The sequence below is a fragment of the Oryx dammah genome, unplaced genomic scaffold (genome assembly GCF_014754425.2).
Source record: "Oryx dammah isolate SB20612 unplaced genomic scaffold, SCBI_Odam_1.1 HiC_scaffold_25, whole genome shotgun sequence".
NCBI lineage: Eukaryota > Metazoa > Chordata > Mammalia > Artiodactyla > Bovidae > Oryx > Oryx dammah.
The window spans coordinates 92,795,229-92,817,907 of record NW_024070209.1 but is presented as its reverse complement, the minus strand read 5'-3'; the positions used below and the strand labels follow the sequence as shown (position 1 = coordinate 92,817,907).

The following is a 22,679-nucleotide window of genomic DNA, read 5'->3' as shown; positions in this document are numbered from 1 at the left end:
GTCCCTCAGTGTGTTTTTGATTTGCACTTCTCTGATGATTAATGATGTTAAAGAGCTTTCATGTGCTAATTGGATGTTTGTATCTTTTTCTTTGGGGAAGCATTTATTTAAATCCTTCGTGCATTTTAAAATTTGGTTACTAGTCTTGTTGCTGAGGTGTAAGAGTTCTTTATATATTCTTATACAAATATCTTATCAGATATGTAACTTGTATAGATGCTCTACCTTTCAGTCGGTTGCCTGTTCAGTCTCCTGATGGTATTTTTTGAAGTGCAAATCTTGGTGATTTTGATGAAGTCCCATTTATCCCTGTTTTTATATGACTGATTATGCTTTTGGTGTCATACCTAAGAAACCATTGACTAATCGAAGATCACAAAGATTCATTCTCACACTGTCTTCTAAACATTTTATAGTTTTAGCTTTGACTTTGAGTTCATTTTTATATGTATGTGAGGTAAAGGTTCAGGTTCATTCTTTTGCATTTGGTTGTCCAGCTGGTCCTGCCAGTTGACCCTGCACTGCTTGTTGAAAACAATATTTTTTCCCCACTGAATTGTCCTGAATTGCTGCCTTATTAAAAATAAATTGCCCATAAATGTGAAGGTTTACTTGTGGACTCTCGGTTGTATTCCTTTGATCTATATATGTGTCTGGCCTTATGCTGTATGGCATTGTACTTTTAAAAATTGAAGTATAGTTGCTATATATGATATTATGTTACAGATGTACAATATAGTGATTCACAATTTTTAAAGGTTTTACTTCATTTACAGTTATTATAAAATATTGATTATATTTCTTGTGTTGTACAACATATCCTTGTAGCTTATTTTATACCTAACAGTGTGTGCCTCTTGATTCTCCCTTTCTTCTCCCACTGAAAACTACTAGAGTTTTTCCTATATCTGAGTCTGCATTTTTTATATTTAATAGTGTCTTGTATTTTTTAGATTCCACATCCGAGTGATATCATATGATATTTGTCTTTCTTTATCTGACATTTCACTTAGCATAATGCCTTCAATGTCCATCCATGTTGCTGTAAATGGCAGAATTTCATTTTTTAAAAATAACTGAATAATATTCCGTTGTATGTGTATACCACATCTTTATCCATTAATCTGTTGATAGACATTGAGGTCACTTCCATATATTGGCAACTGTAAATAATGTTGCTATGAATACTGAGGTACATGGATCTTTTTGAATTAGTGTTTTATACCCAGGAGAGATATTGTTGGATCACATGGTAGTTCAATTTTCAGTTTTTTGAGGACCCTTCATACTATTTTCTATAATGGCTGTACCAATTTATATTCCCTCCAAAGGTGTAGAAGGGTTGCCTTTCCTCCACATCCTAGCCAACAGTTGTTATCTGTGTTCTTTTTGATAATAGCCATTCTGACAAGTGAGAGGTGGTATCTCATTGTAGTTTTGATTTGCCTTCCCTGATGATTAGCGATGTTGAACATCTTTTCCTACAAAGTACAGGCTTGATTACTTAATTGCCTTATTTACTGAAGCTTTGTAGTGAGTTTAGGAATCATGAAATGTGAGTCTTTTGACCTTGCTCTTCTTTTTCAAGAATGTATTGATTATTCTGGTTCCCTTGCATTTCTATGTGAGCTTTTGGATCAGGTTGTCATTTTCTGCAAAAAAGATGTTGGTGTTCAGTTGCTCAGTCATGTCTGACTCTTTGTGACCCCATGGACTGCAGCATGCCAGGCTTCCCTATCCAGATTTTGATAGAGATTGCGTTGAATTCAAATTGTTTGTTAGTTCTAATAGTTTTTTTGGTTGACGTTTACAGCAACTGTCATTTGCAAGTAGAAATAGTTTTACTTCTTTACAGTCTGCTGCTGCTGTTGTTTTAGCCACTAAGTTGTGTCCAACTCTTTTGTGACTCTGTGGACTATAACCTGCTTGGCTCCTCTGCCCATGGGATTTGCAAGAATACTGGAGTGGATTGCCATGCCTTCCTGACCCAGGGATCCAACTTGCATCTTCTGCAATGGCAAGCAGATTCTTTACCACTGAGCCACCAGGGAAGCCCTCTTTAGTCCAATTGCCTTCTAGTTCCTTTTCTTACTTAACTGTGCTGAGTGGAACCTCTAGTACAATACTGAATGGAAATGGGAAGAGTGGCCATCTTTGTGTCATTCTTGACCTTCAAAGGGCAGAAATAGGAAGATTAGGTAAATGGATAATGATGCTCACAAGAAAAACAGATCATATCCAGGGATTAGAGTGGGCTAGTGTGAGAAAGTACTTTTTGCACATGGCATGAAACTTACCCTGTGTTCCAGAGCATGGAGTAAAGGAAGAAGCCCCAGAGGGGGAAATAATGCTAGAAAGAAGGGCCCTGAGGGGAAATGTGTATGATATGTATGAGTGAGCAAGGGCTCAGACACAGTCAGCATCCTGTTTTTAGTAATTATGGGACAGGAAATGGAGAGGAAACTTGTAAAGAGTGAGAGATGTAAGGGAGAGAGCCACTTCTACATTTAGTATCATTCTTGGGGACGACCAAGGATGAGATGGCTGGTTGGCATCACTGACTCGATGAACGCGAGTCTGAGTGAACTCCAGGAGTTGGTGATGGACAGGGAGGCCTGGCGTGCTGCGATTCATGGAGTCACAAAGAGTCGGACACGACTGAGCGACTGAACTGAACTGAACTGAAAGTCATATACTGTTTCACTAAAAAAAACCATGCTGCCTACTAAAAGCCACTAAATTACAAACTATAAAAAGGGATTTTATAGTATATGAGTTATATCTCAATAAAACTGTTATTAAAAATAGCATCGTACTGAAATATAAAAAACAATTTATTATTCACATGAACTACATAGGGAAGGATTTTCCAATGATAACACAGCCTGAAGAGTCACAAAGAAGATTATTTTTTATTAGTTTCATGTTTGTAAATTGAAAACTTATTTATGTCAAAAAATCAAAAAGAAAAAAGCAAAGGATGAAATGGTGATTGGTAAAAGGCTGCAATATGAGTAGGAAACGGTAAAGTTTAAATATTTAATATAAAAAAAACTTATGCAAGTTTTTAAAATAGTCAAATGACATGAAGAAATAATTGACAGAAGAATAAATAAAATGCATTTATGGATTTAAGTAAACAATCAGTAATCCAAAACATTCAAAGAAGAGAAGTACCATTTTTTACTTACTATATTTGTGACAATTGAGTAAAAAATTGGAACACAAAGAATGCAGAGAAAGGAACATTCTCACAGAAGCATCAGTTGGTAAATCATTAACAGTTTGGTAAATTTTTATTTTTATTATAGATAGTTTCTTCATTAAAAAAATCCATCTATTTATTTGGCCGTGCCATGTGGCATGTGGGATCTTAGTTCGAACCCAAGATCCTTGCAGTGGAAACATGGAGTCTTAACCACTGGATCTCCAGGGAAGTCCTTGTAAACTATTTTTGCAACATATTTCACAAGCCTGAAAAAATTTCCACACAGCAATTCCACTTCTTAAAATTTATTGGAAGGGCATGGGAAAATCTATACATATATGGTTTAGTCACACTGATTTTCATTGCATTATTATTTATAAAGTTAAAAATAATTAACAGAACTAATAACCCCCAAATGGAAGATTACAGACAGCGTGTTGAAAATCAGAGACACTACTCTACCAGTCAAGGCTATGGTCTTCCGAGTGGTCACGTACGGTTGTGAGAGCTCGACAGTAATGAAGGTAGAGCGCCAAAGAATTCATGCCTTCCAGCTGTGGTGCTGGAGAAAGACCCCCAAGAGTCCCTTGGACTGCGAGGAGACCAAACAAATCAATCTTAAGGGAAATCAGCCCTGAATACTCATTGGAAGGATTGATGCTGAAGCTGAATACTGAAGACCAGTATTTTGATCACCTGATGCAAACAGCTGGTTCATTGGAAAAGTCCCTGATGCTGGGAAAGACTGAGGGCAGAAGGAGAAGAGGGCATCAGAGGATGAGATGGCTGCCTGGCATCACCAATACAATGGACATGAACTTGGGCAAACTTTGGGAGTTTGTGAGGGACAGGGAGGCCTGGTGTGCCTCAGTCCATGGGGCCACAAAGAGTCGGACACGACTGAGCGACTGAACAACGGCAACATGGAAGGTGCTTCTGCTATAATATTAATTATGAGAATGCTTATACAAATTTAACAACAGTGTGGAAAGCATTCATGTTTAAAAATTACATGAAAAACCATCATCTTAACAATGTAGAATAAATGTATAGAGAAAGGATTGTAAGAATTTGCATAACACATTCTTTCAGGAAAGGATTTGAAAAATTTTCCTTATATTTTAGACATTTACTATAATGACACAAATAATTTTTCAATTGGAGAAAAACTAAACAGTTTAAAAAATGAAAACAGCTCACAGATAACAACAATAATTTAACTCAGATGACCATTATATCTACTACTGTGGGCAAGAATCCCTTAGAAGAAATGGAGTAGCCATCATGGTCAACAAAGAGTCTGAAATGCAGTACTTGGATGCAATCTCAAAAACGACAGACTGGTCTCTGTTCATTTCCAAGGCAAACCATTCAATATCACAGTAATCCAAGAATATGCCCCAACCAGTAAGACTGAAGAAGCTGAAGTTGAATGGTTCTATGAAAACCTACAATACCCTCTTAGAAGTAACACCCAAAAAAGATGTTCTTTTAATTATAGGGGACTGAAATGCAAAAGTAGGAAGTCAAGAAATACCTGGAGTAACAGGCAAATTTGGCCTTGGGGTACAGAATGAAGCAGGCCAAAGGCTAACAGAGTTTTGCCAAGAGAATGCACTGGTCAAAGCAAACACCCTCTTCCAACAACACATAGACATCACCAGATGGTCAATACTGAATCAGATTGATTATATTCCTTGCAGCTGAAGATGGAGAAACTCTATATACTCAGCAAAAACAAGACCAGGAGCTGACTGTGGCTCAGATCAGTTCAGTTCAGTTCAGTCGCTCAGTTGTGTCCGACTCTTTGTGACCCCATGAACTGCAGCACGCCAGGCCTCCCTGTCCATCACCAACTCCCAGAGTTCACTCAGACTCAATGTTCATTGTGTCAGTGATGCCATCCAGCCATCATGAACTCCTTATTGCCAAATTCAGACTTAAACTGAAGAAAGTAGGGAAAACCACTAGACCATTCAGGTATGACCTAAATCAAATCCTTTATGACTATAATGTGGAAGTGACAAATAGATTCAAGGGATTTAGATCTGATAGAGTGCCTGAAGAACTATGGATGGAAGTTCATTGTACAGGAGGCACTGATCAAGACCACCTCCAAGAAAAGAAATGCAAAAAGGCAAAATGGTTGTCTGAGGAGGCCTTACAAACAGTTATGAAAAAAAGAGAAGGAGAAAAAAGGCAAAGAGGCAAGAAAAAGGCAAAGAAAAAAAGGCAAAGGAGAAAAGGAAAGATATACCCATTTGAATGCAGAGTTCCAAAGAACAGCAAGGAGAAATAAGAAAGCCTTCCTCAGTGATCAGTGCAAAGAAATAGAGGAAAACAGCAGAATGAGAAAGACTAGAGATCTCTTCAAGAAAATTAGAGATACCAAGGGAACATTTCATGCAAAATGGGTACAATAAGGGACAGAAATAGTATGGACCTAACAGAAGCAGACAATATTAAGAAGAGGTGACAAGAATACACAGAAGAACTATATGAAAAAGATCTTCATGACTCAGATAATCACAATGGTGTGATCACTCACCTAGAGCCAGACATCCTGGAATGTGAAGTCAGGTGGGCCTTAGGAAGCATGAGTACAAACAAGGCTAGTGGAGATGACAGAATTCCAGTGGAGCTCTTTCATATCCTAAAAGATGATGCTGTGAAAGTGCTGCACTCAATATGCCAGCACATTTGGAAAACTCAGCAGTGGTCACAGGACTGGAAAAGGTCAGTTTTCATTCCAATCCCAAAGAAAGGCAATGCCAAAGAATGCTCAAACTACCATAGAATTGCACTCATCTCACATGCTAGTAAAGTAATGCTCAAAATTCTCCAAGCCAGGTTTCAGCAATACGTGAACTGTGAACTTCCAGATGTTCAAGCTGGTTTTAGAAAAGGCAGAGGAACCAGAGATCAAATTGCCAACATCCATTGTATCATCGAAAAAGCAAGAGAGTTCCAGAAAAACATCTACTTCTGCTTTACTGACTATGCCAAAGCCTTTGACTGTGTGGATCACAACAAACTGGGAAAATTCTTCAAGAGATGGGAATACCAGACCACCTGACCTGCCTCCGGAGAGATCTGTATGTAGGTCAAGAAGCAACAGTTATAACTGGACATGGAACAACAGACTGGTTCCAAATTGGGAAAGGAGTATGTCAAGGTTATATATTGTCACCCTGCTTATTTAACTTAGGTACATAGTACACAATGAGAAATGCTGGACTGGATGAAGCACAAGCTGGAATCAAGATTGCTGGGAGAAATATCAGTAACCTCAGATACACAGATGACACCACCCTTACGGCAGAAAGTGAAGAACTAAGCCTTTTGATGAAAGTGAAAAAGGAGAGTGAAAAAGTTGGCTTAAAAGTCAACATTCAGAAAACTAAGATCATAGCATCTTGTCCCATCACCTCAAGGCAGATAGATGGGGAAACAGTGGAAACAGTGAGAGACTTCAGTTTTTTGGGCTCCAAAATCACTGCAGATGGTGAGTGCAGCCATGAAATTAAAAGACGCTTGCTCCTTGGCAGACAGGTTATGGATACATATACCCACACATCAACCTAGACAGCTTATTAAAAAGCAGAAACATTACTTTTGCCAACAAAGGTCCTTCTAGTCAAAGCTATGGTTTTTTTAGTAATCATGTATGGATGTGAGAGTTGGACCATAAAGAAAGCTGAATGCCAAAGAATTGATGCTTTTGAACTGTGATGTTGGAGAAGACTCTTGAGAGTCCCTTGGACAGCAAGGAGATCCAACCAGTCCATCTTAAAGGAAATCAGTCCTGAATATTCATTGGAAGGACTGATGCTGAAGCTGAAACTCAAATACTTTGGCCACCTGATGCGAAGAGCTGACCCATTTGAAAAGACCCTGATGCTTGGAAAGATTGAAGATGGGAGAAGAAGGGGATGACAGAGGATGAGATGGTTGGATGGCATCACCTACTCAATGGACATGAGTTTGAATAAACTCTGGGAGTTGGTGATGGACAGGGAGGCCTGGTGTGCTGCAGTCAATGGGGTCACAAAGAGTTGGACATGACTGAGGGACTGAACTGAACTGAACTGAACAAAACCAAAAAGCAAATCACCTACCAGAGACAAAGATCTAAGTCCAGATGTACGAAACTGGACAAATTCTAACTCTTTTTGTGCCTAGCTCCCTTTTCTAAAATATTCTTGTCCTTGCAATCACATAGAGTTCCTCGGCGGCTCAGCAGTAAACTAATCTGCCTGCAATGCAGGAGACACGGGTTTGAACCCAAATGGCAATCCACTCCCGTATTCTTGCTGGGTAAATTCCATGGATATAGGATCATGGCAGGCTACAGTCCAAAGGGTCACAAAGAGTTGGACATGATTGAACGACTGAACATAAGCATACACACTCAGGCAACATACAGATTCTTCCTACTTGATATGACATTCTCCATGTCGAGTCCAGTCCCCATGAATGAGTTTCTTCCAAGGTAGGGTCAGATTTGGTCCCTGCAGCCCAGTGACTTGACTGACATCCTGACCTGTCTAGTCTTGCCAGAATTTTTTGTTGTTGGGGAAGAATTTGTAACCTACACTGCTCCTATTGGCCTTACTCCTAGAAGCGAAGTGTTCACTGGCATTTTTGATGTTCCCAACTCTGGATTGACTCTGCCTGGATACATATACCCACACATCAAGTCACCCTGTGGGGAATGCTGGTCCCCCTTTCTCTCTCCAAATGCCCTTATTGCTGTTCTGCAAATCTGAGTCTTTATTTTCATGCATCTGCTCTGAAAACTCAGTATATTATGTTTTGAATGTGAGTCTTTCAAATTTATAATGGACAAATCTAGAGAAGGAGGCACATTGAAAAGCCTGGAGCTCTACTCTGGGGCAGGGCATTTTGTGGGGTGGAACATCTTCCCTGTAGCTCAAACAGTAAAGAATCTTCCTGCAATGCAGGAGACCCGGGTTCCATCCCTGGGTTGGAAAGATCCTCTGGAGAAGGGCATGGCAATCCACTCCAGTATTCTTGCCTGGCGAATCCCATGGACAGAGGAGCCTGGCGGGCTGCAGTCTGTGGGATCGCAAAGAGTCAGACACCACTGAAGTGACTAAGGCTACACTATTCCATCTTCCCCGCCAAGGAGTCTCCGCAAAGCTCCCTTCATGTGTCTGTTCCTCAGGCTGTAGATAAAGGGGTTCAGCATGGGGGTGACCATCGTGTACCCCACAGATGCTGCCATCCCAGTGTCTGCTGAGTAGGAGGATGAGGGCTGGAAATACACCAGAAAGACAGTTCCGTAGAAGAGAGTGACCACTGTCAGGCGAGAGCCACAGGTAGAGAAGACTTTGCACTTCCCCCCAGCAGAGGGGATCCTGAGGATGGTGTGGATGATGTGGGCATAAGAGACCAGGACACAGGTGAGAGGAATCAGACCTGAAGGAACAGCTTCAGTTAACATGGTGACCTGAAAGATACGTGTGTCTGAGCAGGCAAGTTTGAGGAGTGGGGGTACATCACAGAAGTGTGGGATGGCCTGGGAGGTGCAGAAGGAGAACTGAGACATGAGGAGACAGAGGGAGAAGGCCAGGAGGTGGGAGCTGAGCCAGGATGCGGCGACCAGCAGCAGGCAGTGCTGGGGCCCCATGATGGTGGTGTAGTGGAGAGGAAGGCAGATGGCCACGTAGCGGTCACAGGCCATCACAGCCGGCAGGAAGTCGTCCAGCAGGGCCAGTTCCATGAAGAAGAACAACTGCCCGAGGCACCCGGTGTGGGAGATGGTGTAGTGCTGTGTGTGGATGTTGAGCAGCACCTTGGGGACGATGGTGCAGGAGAAGCAGGTGTCGGTGAAGGACAGGTTGGCCAGGAAGAAGTACATGGGGGCGTGGAGGCGGGGGTCAGAGCTGATGGCCAGGATGATGAGTAGGTTCTCCAGCACGGTGACCAGGTACACGGCCAGGAAGAGCCCGAACAGGAGAGGCTGCTGCTCCGGGTGCTGAGAGAAGCCCAGGAGCAGGAAGTCAGAGATGCTGGTTTGATTCGCAACTCCCATTTAATGTAGAAAAATTCATGGAAAATATTGCTCAAATTTGTAGACTCCAAAATCTTAGATCATTCAAAACCTTTTCTCTATTTTCTGAGGTTTTTTCAAAGGTCACAGAGATGTATAGATGTCTCTTGCTGGTGGGCATGTAAACATGTCCAGATGTGAGAACGAAGCACAGTGATTGGGAGACTTGTCGGGGGTAAACTGTGCATTTTAGCTATCTTCTAGAAAGTCAGAGATGGTGGTTTGGTTTCTAATTTCTTTCTAAAGCCGAGAAATTTTAGCAGAATCTTATTTAAATATAAGATAGGCTTTCACTATTTCTTTTACTCAGTGTGACTTTATGTAATTGACTCCAGTTAATTACGTAACACTGGATCTCTGTTTCCTGTTTTGCACCATGTGTAAGTACCTCATAAGTTCACTGCAATTATTATGGAGATAACATGTGGAGAGCAGGCTGCTCCTAAGGGCAGTGATGGTACTGTCATCATTAGTAGCAAGTGATGAAATGTGAATCTGAGACACAGGATGTGGTTAAAAAGCGCTACCTGTGCTCCTCACGTGCCTTTAATTTTTGGGAAACTTTTATTACCATTGAGCTTTGCTGTTTTTATATATGTTATTGATAACAATCCCACGGATAGGATTGTTGAAGAAGCCAAATGATGGTATTAATTGCAGTTTCTTCAGGATTCAAGATGTGCAATCAAGATGTGAAATTCAAATGAGTTGTGCTGGTATGGAGGAAGAATGCCACGGTCAAGTGGCAGCAGGTGCTCTGTGACCCTAAATAAAATGTCATGCTTATTTAGGGTCGTGAATAAAAACATACCTCTGGAGTCTGACAGAATTTTCCCTGTCTTTATTCTTGATGAGACTTGAGAAAGTCATGAACTTTTTCAGCTTCAGTTTCTTCATTGGCTTAAACAGAATAATGATAGAAGATAGTTATATATATTTAGATCAAGGCTGACACACGATAAATGCTCAATAAATATGATCTGTTATTGTTTTTGCTGTTTTTAATAAAATGAGGGTGCATGGTCATTGTTGAGTCCTGGTTACTGCCTGCCTCTTGGGTTTGTAGGTTGTGAGATGTCAATATAAAAAGTCATCATCATTATCACCAATATTATTAGCATAGCAGCACCTTCCCTGACTCTTCTCAGAACTGTCAACAGCATTTGGAAAAGTGGAAACTGATTTTCTTTTCTTTTGGCATCTGGAAACCAAGTGAAAACTGGGTCAAATAATCATAAGATTATGATCTAATTATTAATTATTATTCTAAGTATTAATTATTAATTTCATGAGAATAAACAGTTCTATCCTAAATGATTTAGTTTGCTCACCTTTAATAGAAAGAAGCCTGAGACTGAGTTAGGTAACTGTAAACGGACTTGGAGAGTGAGTTACTGGTACTGACTTGAGCAGTGGCTGAGAGTGATTCCGGGAGCCAGGCTGTTCCACTGCACCAGGGTGAATTACGCTCTGTTCTTGCACAGGTGCTGTGTGCCTCTCACTGATAGGGCTGGGGGAAGGGTGCTCTGAGACCCATTCTCCACAGTGCCTTCAGTCTGCACCTTCAGAGATGTGATGAACCCCAGAACTGGGTGCCCCTCATGGTCATCAAAGATCCAGAAAATGATTGGCAGATAGTTATGTAGAAAAAAGTGGCAAAGAGGAAACAAGAGAGGCTTTAAGTGTTGTGTGAGTATATGTGTGAATATGAGTTTGTGTGTGTGTGTGAATGTATGTGCACACAGGTGGCCTTCAGTAGACTCTCTTCCCTTCCCTGATCCCTAAGCCTCTGTTTTCACCTGAAGGTGCTGACCAGCCTCCATCTGTAACCATTTCATGAAGGAAGTTGGGTTTGCTACCCAGTTGTCTCCCCAAGAAGATATGGCTGGAGACACAGAGCCCTTCCTTCTGAGTAGGAACAGCACAGACTGAAGACTCAGGTCATTAGTGATTCTCAGGCACAGGAGCCAGGAGGAGCAGCCGCTTTTTCACAGGCAGTGTCTTCTGGGATCTGATCCCAGACCTCCTAGTTAAAGATATGATGGGGCAGCTGTCCAACCTGTCAGCTCTCCCCTCTGGATGGTGGCCCCCAGTGTCCCAGTAGTATCAGTGATAATTTCATTCACATGGACCAGGCTGTGCTCCATGGCAGCACCCTTAGTTTCTCCCTTGGGTGAAGTATAGCATGGATCCATCCTCCCACCTTAACCCTGAACTTGTGCTTCTCTGTCCTGGAGTCCACACTTTCTAATTAGAGCCCTGTCCCCATGGATATAATAGAGTATGTCACAGAAAATAAGAAAAAATAAAGGCAGAAAGAGATTAGGGGTCATCATCTTTGCTTTTAAAGTCATGTAGAAGAAGAAACATCCTTACTTAATGATCTCAGAGATATGAATAATACTTAGATTTTCTACTGGGCCCAGGGTGCCTAATCATTTATTTCTAAACAGAAATCAATATCTGTGTATATTTATTTGTTTTCATTAAATGTATCTTCCATATAAAAGAATGTATGAAACACATATGTTCTCTTAAGAATGTTAATAAAATTAGTGTCTATTCACTCATCACTTAGCTTAAATAATATATGAGTCAATTCTTTATTAATTGATTGATGGGTGGTTGCTCCAAGATAGGCTTTTTTGTGAAAAAATTATTTTGATTTTTTAAAAACATTTTATTTATTTTTTACTTTACAATATTGTATTGGTTGATCTTTAATTAAAAAATTTTTATACAATTTTAAAGGTTTCTTTCCATTTACAGTTATTATAAAATATGGTTATATTCTGTGTTGTTCAGTATATCCTTGAGCCCATCTTACACCCAATACTTTTTGCCTGCCTCCTATTCCCCGTCCTCTATACTCCCCATCTCTCCCCTCCCCACTGGTAACCACTAGTTTGTCCTCTGTATCTGTGATCCTACTTCATTTTTCTATTATTCACTAGTTTGTCGTAATTTTTGGATTCCACGTGTAAGTGATATCCTATAGTATTTGTCTTTCTCTGTCTGTCTTATTTCTCTCCACATACTACCTAAGACATTATTAGAACCCAATCACCTACTTAACACTTCTCAAATTCAGAAGTAGAATGCTGCCAGCATGGTGGAAACTTCTTTTGTGTATCCTGTTCATCATTTCTCTTCCCTTCCTAAAGTAAAATGATCCCTACTGACTTTCTAATGTTTTACTTTAGTTTTGCCTAGTTTAGAATTTTATGTAAATGCCCTCATGGATTATGTATTCTCTTTTTTGGCTCTTTTGTTCAGTTGTTTCCTTTTGTGAGATCATCTGGACAGCTTTAGGTACTAGCTGTTCCTTCACTTCCATTGCTACATTACATGATGATACCATACATTCATCGTGCAAGCTATTCTTGAAAGTTGTTTCCTGTTATTTGGAAAAATACTGCGATGACCATTCCTGTATATGTTTCTTGCTGCATGCATGCATTTCTTTCTCTTTCATACATACCTAGGAGTGGAATTTCATGGTTTTAGGATATCTACATCTTCAACTTTAATATACACTAGCAAGTTGACTTCCAAAGAGATTGTACAGAGTTGCACTTCCATCAGGCAATAGGTGAGATTGTGGTGGCACCTCATACTTGGTAACACTTGGTGGTGTTAGCCTTTTCCACTTTAGTCATTTGGTGTTTGTGTATTGTGGGGCATCTCCCGATGGTTTGATTTTATATTTCAGTGATTAATAATGAAGTTAGGGAGCTTCTCTGGTGGCTCAGTGGTAAAGAATCCTCTTGCCAATGCCAGAGACATATGTTCGATCCCTGGTCAAGGAAGATCCCACATGCTGTGAAGCAACTAAGCCTGTGTGCCACAACTACTGAGCCTGTCCTCTAGAGCCTGGGAGCCACAGCTGTTGAGCCCATGTGTGCAGCTATTGAAGCCTGAGCACCTTAGAGCCTGTGCTCCTCAAGAAGAGAAGCCACCGCAATGCGAACCCTGTGTACAACTAGAGAATAGCCCCCGCTGGCCACAACTAAAGGAAAGCCCATGAAGCAACAAAGAACCAGCACAGGCATAAATTTAAAAAAATAATGAGGCTGGGCACCTTTAAAATACTTATTAGCATTTTTATTTCTAATTTTGAAAGTGCTTGCTTGTACAAAAGTACACTTTTGTTCATTTTTCTACTTATTTGTCTATTTTATTCTAATTTATTTATAGAACTATTTAAATATTCTAGATACAGTCCCTATAATGTAGTATATTATATGTATTACAAATATTTTCTCTGTCTTTATGGTGTGTCCTTTCACTCTTGTTACAATCTTGTGTGCTAAGTAAATATTTTAAATTTTAATGAATTGAATTCATTGATACTTTCCTTTCATCTTAATTCTTCACTTGTGTCTGGTGTATGAAGTCCATTCTTCCCTTTGCTCAGGAAGGTATATTTTAGCATTTTCTTCTAAAACTTTTATAATTTTGCTTTTCACAATTAGTGCTTTAGTTACTGTAGAATTGATTTTTGTGTATGTTGTGAAGTGAGAGTGGAGGTTCTATTTTTAGTTTGTTTTTGCTTCAAAACACATAACTAATAATTTGAACGGTTCCTATATAGACACCTTTGAATTGTAATAATATGAAACTGTCACATGTGAGTAAAATGTACTTTTGTTTCTTTCCTTAGAGAATTTATATCTTTTATTTATTTTTTTATCCTACTGCACTGGATGTGACATCGTGTGCAACATGGGATAGTTGTGGTGAGAGCTGGTATTTTGTCTTGTTGCTCATTTATGAGAAGGAATTAAACATATAATTATTATTATATATTACATATTTTATAGAAACATAACATATTACATATGTTGTAATTTGAAAAAGAACTCATTTTTCAGATTAGGAAATTTTGCTTCTATGTCTATTTTAACAGCACACTTTAATCAACATATGTTGAGTTATACAGAATTATTTTCCTTGCATCTATTGAGATGGCATTGTTGCCTCATATGATTTTTGTTCTTTTATAAAAGAGTGGCTTTGATTGATTTTTTTAATATAAATTTATTTATTTTAATTGGAAGTTAATTACTTTACAATATTGTATTGGTTTTGCCATACATCAACATGAATCCGCCACAGGTATACACGTGTTCCCCATCCTGAACCCCCCTCCCTCCTCCCTCCCCATACCATCCCTGTGGGTCATCCCAGTGCACGAGCCTCAAGCATCCAGTATCATGCATCGAATCTGGACTGGTGATTCGTTTCATATATGATATTATACATGTTTCAATGCCATTCTCCCAACATGGACATGGAAGCAACCTAGATGTCCATAAGCAGATGAATGGATAAGAAAGCTGTGGTACATATACACAATGGAGTATTACTCAGCCATTAAAAATCCCACTCTGAAGGTCAGGAATGGTGGCAGTAAGGAGATACCCCTTGCCCAAGGTAAGGAGCAGCTGCTGTGCTTTGCTGGAGCAGCCGTGAAGAGATACCCCACGCCCAAGGTAAGAAAAACCCAAGTAAGATGGTAGGTGTTGCAAGAGGGCATCAGAGGGCAGACACACTGAAACCATACTCACAGAAAACTAGTCAATCTAATCACACTAGGACCACAGCCTTGTCTAACTCAATGAAACCAAGCCATGCCTGCGGGGCAACCCAAGATGGGCGGGTCATGGTGGAGAGGTCTGACAGAGCGTGGTCCACTGGAGAAGGGAATGGCAAGCCACTTCAGTATTCTTGCCTTGAGAACCCCATGAACAGTATGAAAAGGCAAAATGATAGGATACCAAAAGAGGAACTCCCCAGGTCATTAGGTGCCCAATATGCTACTGGAGATCAGTGGAGAAATAACTACAGAAAGAATGAAGGGATGGAGCCAAAGCAAAAACAATACCCAGTTGTGGATGTGACTGGTGATAGAAGCAAGATCCGATGCTATAAAGAACAATATTGCATAGGAACCTGGAATGGCAGGTCCATGAATCAAGGCAAATTGGAAGTGGTCAAACAAGAGATGGCAAGGGTGAATGTCGACATTCTAGGAATCAGTGAACCAAAATGGAGTGGAATGGGAGAATTTAACTCAGATGACCATTATATCTACTACTGCGGGCAGGAATCCCTCAGAAGAAATGGAGTAGCCATCATGGTCAACAAAAGAGTCCGAAATGCAGTACTTGGATGCAATCTCAAAAACGCCAGAATGATCTCTGTTCGTCTCCAAGGCAAACCATTCAATATCACAGTAATCCAAGTCTATGCCCCAACCAGTAACGCTGAAGAAGCTGAAGTTGAATGGTTTTATGAAGACCTACAAGAACTTTTAGAACTAACACCCCCAAAAGATGTCCTTTTCATTATAGGGGACTGGAATGCAAAAAGTAGGAAATCAAGAAAGAGGCAGATTTGGCCTTGGAATGTGGAATGAAGCAGGGCAAAGACTAATAGAATTTTGCCAAGAAAATGCATTGGTCATAGCAAACACTCTCTTCCAACAACACAAAAGAAGACTCTACACATGGACATCACCAGATGGTCAACACCGAAATCAGATTGATTGTATTCTATGCAGCTAAAGATGGAGAAGCTCTATACAGTCAACAAAAACAAAACCAGGAGCTGACTGTGGCTCAGATCATGAACTCCTTATTACCAAATTCAGACTTAAATTGAAGAAAGTAGGGAAAACCACTAGACCATTCAGGTATGACCTAAATCAAATCCCTTATGATTATACAGTGGAAGTGAGAAATAGATTTAAGGGCCTAGATCTAATAGACAGAGTGCCTGATGAACTATGGACGGAGGTTCATGACATTGTACAGGAGACAGGAATCAAGACCATCCCCATGGAAAAGAAATGCAAAAAAGCAAAATGGCTGTCTGGGGAGGCCTTACAAATAGCTGTGAAAAGAAGAGAGGTAAAAAGCAAAGGGGAAAAGGAAAGATATAAGCATCTGAATGCAGAGTTCCAAAGAATAGCAAGAAGAGATAAGAAAGCCTTCTTCAGCGATCAATGCAAAGAAATAGAGGAAAACAACAGCATGGGAAAGACTAGATATCTCTTCAAGAAAATTAGAGATACCAAGGGAACACTTCATGCAAAGATGGGCTCGATAAAGGACAGAAATGGTATGGACCTAACAGAAGCAGAAGATATTAAGAAGAGGTGGCAAGGATACACGGAAGAACTGTACAAAAAAGATCTTCACGACCCAGATAATCATGATGATGTGATCACTAATCTAGAGCCAGACATCTTGGAAAGTGAAGTCAAGTGGGCCTTAGAAAGCATCACTACGAACAAAGCTAGTGGAGGTGATGGAATTCCAGTTGAGTTGTTTCAAATCCTGAAAGATGATGCTGTGAAAGTGCTACACTCAATATGCCAGCAAATTTGGAAAACTCAGCAGTGGCCACAGGACTGGAAAAGGTCGGTTTTCATTCCAATCCCAAAGAAAGGCAATGCCAAAGAATGCTCAAACTACCATAGAATTGCACTCATCTCACATGCTAGTAAAGTTATGCTCAAAATTCTCCAAGCCAGGCTTCAGCAATACATGAACTGTGAACTCCCTGATATTCAAGCTGGTTTTAGAAAAGGCAGGGGAACCAGAGATCAAATTGCCAACATCTGTTGGATCATCGAAAAAGCAAGAGAGTTCCAGAAAAACATCTATTTCTCCTTTCTTGACTATGCCAAAGCCTTTGACTGTTTGGATCACAATAAACTGTGGAAGATTCTGAAAGAGATGGAAATACCAGACCACCTGACCTGCCTCCTGAGAAATCTGTATGCAGGTCAGGAAGCAACAGTTAAAACTGGACATGGAACAACAGACTGGTTCCCAATAGGAAAAGGAGTACATCAAGGATGTATATTGTCACCCTGCTTATTTAACTTATATGCAGAGTACATCATGAGAAACGCTGGGCTGGAAGAAACACAAGCTAGAATCAAGATTGCCGGGAGAAATATCAATAACCTCAGATATGCAGATGACACCACCCTTATGGCAGAAAATGAAGGGGAGCTAAAAAGCCTCTTGATGAAAGTGAAAGAGGAGAGTGAAAAAGTTTGCTTAAAGCTCAACATTCAGAAAATGAAGATCATGGCATCCGGTCCCATCACTTCATGGGAAATAGATGGGGAAACAGTGGAAACAGTGTCAGACTTATTTTTTTGGGCTCCAAAATCACTGCAGATGGTGATTGCAGCCATGAAATTAAAAGACGCTTACTCCTTGGAAGAAAAGTTATGACCAACCTAGATAGTATATTCAAAAGCAGAGACATTACTTTGCCGACTAAAGTCCGTCTAGTCAAGGCTATGGTTTTTCCAATGGTCATGTATGGATGTGAGAGTTGGACTGTGAAGAAGGCTGAGCGCTGAAGAATTGATGCTTTTGATCTGTGGTGTTGGAGAAGACTCTTGAGAGTCCCTTGGAAGGAGATCAGCCCTGGGATTTCTTTGGAGGGAATGATGCTAAAGATGAAACTCCAGTACTTTGGCCACCTCATGAGAAGAGTTGACTCATTGGAAAAGACTCTGATGCTGGGAGGGATTGGGGGGAGGAGGAGAAGGGGACCACTGAGAATCAGATGGCTGGATGGCATCACGGACTCGATGGACGTGAGTCTGAGTGAACTCCGGGAGATAGTGATGAACAGGGAGGCCTGGTGTGCTGTGATTCATGGAGTCACAAAGAGTTGGACACGACTGAGCGACTGAACTGAAGTGAGTACCATCACTTCATGGCAAATAGATGGGGAAACAATGGAAACAGTGAGAGACTTTTTTTCTTGGTCTCCAATATCACTGCAGATGGTGACTGCAGCCATGAAATTAAAAGATGCTTGCTCCTTGGAAGAAAAGCTATGATGAACCTAGACAGCATATTAAAAAGCAGAAATATTACTTTGCCAACAAAGGTCCATCTAGTCAAAGCTATGGTTTTTCCAGTAATCATGTATGGATGTGAGAGTTGGACCATAAAGAAAGCTGAGCACTGAAGAATTGATGCTTTTGAACTGTGGTCTTGGAGAATACTCTTGAAAGTCACTTGGACAGCAAGGAGATTGAACCAGTCCATCTTAAAGGAAATCAGCCCTTAATATTCATTGGAAGGACTGATGTTGAAGCTGAAACTCCAATACTTTGGCCACCTGATGTGAAGAAACTGACTCATTAGAAAAGACCCTGATGCTGGGAAATATTGAAGGCAGGAGAAGAAGGGGATGACAGAGGATGAGATGGTTGGATGGCATCACTGACTCAATGAATATGAGTTTCAGCGAACTCAGAGAGATAAATGATGGACAGAGAAGCCTGGTGTGCTGTAGTCCATGGGGTCACAAAGAGTAGGACACGACTCAGTGACTGAACAACAGAATAATAATGTGGAAACAACTTGTGTCATAAAGTTAAGCAAAAAGTTATATAATTGTATGTCCAATATTTTCTCATCAAAGACAAAAGGATAGTGAATGTTTCTTCTTTTTTCTTTTTGTGTGTCTTACAAATTTGCTATAATATTTTTTTCTGACGTACAGAAAAGCAAAATAAGTCAGAGTTTGAGAGGTAAATCATGAATCTGTCCAATAACTCATAGTCACTCACTGTCACAGACTTAGTTCTAATCCCAAGTATTTGATTTTGGACCAGTCACCATCTACGTGTTCCAGATTTCCTCTCCTAGAATTAGTCTTCCTCACTTATTCTCAGCAAAGAGTATGTCCTCTGGTTCAGGTTTCTCCCTGTGTGGTTGAATCCCTTTGTTTCAAAATATGGGCTTGGCACTGGTCTCTGAAGCTCAGGCGCTTGACCCTTCCAGATATTGTCAGCATTTTTTGTAGCTGAATGCACAGGTTAGCTATAGACTGAATTGGTACTTGGGCTTCCTCCAAGAACCTGTATTTTGCCTGATACCATGTTTTGATGATTCCCACTCTCTGGTTTGAATCTGCTTGGTCACCTATATCCAGTAATCAAGTCACCTTGCAGGGATTTTTGGTCACTCCTCTTCCAGGCTTTATCTCTGTCCTCGGCCAGTTGATCGTATTCCAGTCCTGCAAGTCAGCCATTCTCCATCTTTAAAACCTGCTTGTGATGCTGAGCGTCATGTCACAGAGCCTGAGCTTCTAATGGGGGGCAGGGCTTTTTACTGAGTAGAATATTTTCCCCAGCTGAAGAATCTGCACAAAGCTCTCTTCATGTGTCTGTTCCTCAGGCTGTAGATAAAGGGGTTCAGCATGGGGATGACCATCGTGTACCCCACAGATGCTGCCATCCCAGTGTCTGCTGAGTAGGAGGATGAGGGCTGGAAATACACCAGAAAGACAGTTCCGTAGAAGAGAGTGACCACTGTCAGGCGAGAGCCACAGGTAGAGAAGACTTTGCGCTTCCCCCCAGCAGAGGGGATCCTGAGGATGGTGTGGATGAAGTGGGCATAAGAGACCAGGACACAGGTGAGAGGGACCACCCCTGAGAGGGCTGCTTCTGCAAACATCATGAGCTGAAAGATGTGAGTGTCTGAGCAGGCAAGTTTGAGGAGTGGGAGAAGGTCACAGAAGAAGTGTGGGATGGCATGGGAGGTGCAGAAGGAGAACAGGGACATGAGGAGACAGAGGGAGAAGGCCAGGAGGTGGGAGCTGAGCCAGGATGCGGCGACCAGCAGCAGGCAGCGCTGGGGCCCCATGATGGTGGTGTAGTGGAGAGGAAGGCAGATGGCCACGTAGCGGTCACAGGCCATCACAGCCAGCAGGAAGTCGTCCAGCAGGGCCAATTCCATGAAGAAGAACAACTGCCCGAGGCACCCGGTGTGGGAGATGGTGTAGTGCTGTGTGTGGATGTTGAGCAGCACCTTGGGGACGATGGTGCAGGAGAAGCAGGTGTCGGTGAAGGACAGGTTGGCCAGGAAGAAGTACATGGGGGCGTGGAGGCGGGGGTCAGAGCTGATGGCCAGGATGATGAGCAGGTTCTCCAGCACGGTGACCAGGTACACGGCCAGGAAGAGCCCGAACAGGAGAGGCTGCTGCTCCGGGTGCTGAGAGAAGCCCAGGAGCAGGAAGTCAGAGATGCTGGTTTCATTTGTAATGCTTATTTAAAGGAGAAAAATGCAAGGAAAATATTGCTTCAAAAAACTTATATCATTCAAAGCCTTTGTCTGTTTTCTGTGTTTTTTTCAAAGGTCACAGAGATGTATAGGTGTCTGTTGCTGGTGGGCATATAAACATGTCCAGATGTGAGAACTAAGCACAGTGATTGGGAGACTTCTTGGGAGATTCTGGATTTTAGTTGTATTCTAGGTTGTCCTGTAGACTTTCTGGATGAGGGTTGAACTGGAGATTAGCTGGGAAGAAAATTCCCAAGTCTTAGTCCATGCCTATTTTTTCAAATAGGAAAGCTATCAGTTTCACAGGCTTGTGAAATTTGAGCAAGATATCATGAAAGTGAAAGTGAAGTCGCTCAGTCGTGTCTGACTCTTTGCAACCCCGTGGACTGTAGCCTACTAGGCTCCTCTGTCCATGGGATTTTCCAGGCAAGAATACTGGAGTGGGTTGCCATTTCCTTCTCCAGGGGATCTTCCCGACCCAGGGATCGAACCCAGGTCTCCAGCATTGGAGGCAGACGCTTTAACCTCTGAGCCACTAGAAAATTCTTAAGGATAGTCCTCTCTCTTTCTCTCTCTGTCTCTTGTATGTGTGTTTTGTTGAGGAGTAGAGAAGGGATACTAATTATATAGAAAGATCATAACGGTCACTCAGATATTCTTCATATGATGGGAATATCCTTTTTCTTTTGAAGATTCATCAAATAAGCTAATGTGGATGAAATTACTTTATAAGCTCAAAGGTATTTGACAAACAAGAGTTATCATCATCAACAGTGTCAACATCTTCAGTCCTTAGGAATGTTGGCTTTGATGTCCTATAGACTGGATGCACTTCTTTTCTAGCTGTGTAATCCTTTGCAAACTCCACATCCTATTTTCTTTTTGCTTCAGTTTCCTCATCTGTAAATTATGTGCATACTTTGTATACTTACTGTAGCTCATCAATGAGATGACATATTCAAAGCAATAGCACAGAATAGGTCTTCAAGAAACTGTGATAATAGTTACTAATATTGCTAGAATCAGTAGTAGATAAAATGGAGCCTGGTGTCCTGATACACCAGAAAATATTAGAGGACATGCCTCCCCACTGTAAACCCTCATTGAATCTTATATTTTGGGGAATTATTTACTATCTGTGAGTCTCATTTTCTTCATCTATAAGATATGGACATCAACCTACCATACAGGACTGTTGAGAATATCAAACCCCTAGGATCACTTAAAGGTTTTCTCGGGACCTGTGATATAAAATACACGATGAGAGTTTCTGCATTTGGATGGTGTGGGAAGATGAGCACACAAACAGGCAATGGCAGCTAGGCCACTGTTATGCTCTTTGATGTGGTTATCCCTTCTGGGTCTGACAAACCTTTATTTTCCACCAGCCCCCCTGTGGGCTGTAATCTTGAACAAGTTTTCTCAGTCTTTCTGGCCTCAATCTCTGTATCTTCGCAAGGAGGATAATTAACGACACTGTGGTCAGGACTGAATTAGATAAGGATTGCCCCAGGCTAGAACAATGGTTCATATCAAATGATCCTCAAATACAGCTTCCTCTGATATTGTTTTTTTCTTGATGGAGTTAACAAAAGGAGGATGCTTTCTGGGGCAACCAACTAGTCCTCTATGTTTGTCCAGGACTTTCCTGCTTTCAAAATGAAACATCCCACTTCCAGAAAACTCCTTCAGTCCTGGGCAAATTGAACTTGGTCATGGTTTGTGAGAAGCTGGGCTTTGAAACCTGTAAAGTTTCATATATGGAATTGTGCATGCTACTGTCAACAGTGTTATCATCACCTTGGGTGGCAATGGTCTGACCTAGGAGTACCATAACAAAGCATCCACTGTGACATGGGCAGATCCAGGTTTGAGTCCCAGCTGTGCCATCTTGGTGGAAAACATTTAACTTACAAGAACCCCAGTTGTGAAATGAGCCTAAGTAAGCCTACTTTCACATCATTCCGGGACTGAAGTTAAGAAGATGGACTAAGGCTTCCTGAACTATCAGTGGGTGTGGGGATTGTTACTGTCTTTGGGTGGTGGCATAGAATGATTCTGAAAGTCACTCAGGGTAGAGTGAGCTGTGAGTGAATTGTCCAGGCATCATGTAGGGGTCCTGAGCACTGTTATTACAGCTACAATGTCTTGGCCTCTGCCAGGGGCTTGGAGACCACTAATCTACACTGACTTCAGGCTAGACTCTCTAGAGGGTCATGAATATTAAGTCGTCCTCATGATGGATAAAAGAGCCAGATTGTATTTGAGTGAAAGTTGCTCAGTTGGG

At 41.2% G+C, this 22,679-nt stretch overlaps 2 protein-coding genes across 2 annotated transcripts; both read right to left on the bottom strand.

The window, feature by feature from the left end:
• Positions 1-608: 608 nt before the first annotated feature.
• Positions 609-9,266, bottom strand: LOC120851965 (olfactory receptor 1361-like). The gene is made up of 2 exons (XM_040225070.1): positions 8,354-9,266; positions 609-619 (listed from the first exon to the last, which is right to left on the bottom strand). Exons 1-2 carry the CDS (start codon positions 9,264-9,266, stop codon positions 609-611), a joined length of 924 nt encoding a protein of 307 aa, XP_040081004.1.
• A 10,172-nt stretch (positions 9,267-19,438) lies between these two features.
• Positions 19,439-22,282, bottom strand: LOC120852305 (olfactory receptor 1G1-like). The gene is made up of 2 exons (XM_040225720.1): positions 22,224-22,282; positions 19,439-20,375 (listed from the first exon to the last, which is right to left on the bottom strand). The coding sequence occupies exons 1-2, from the start codon at positions 22,280-22,282 to the stop codon at positions 19,439-19,441; spliced, it is 996 nt and encodes a 331-aa protein (XP_040081654.1).
• Between the last annotated feature and the right edge of the window lie 397 nt (positions 22,283-22,679).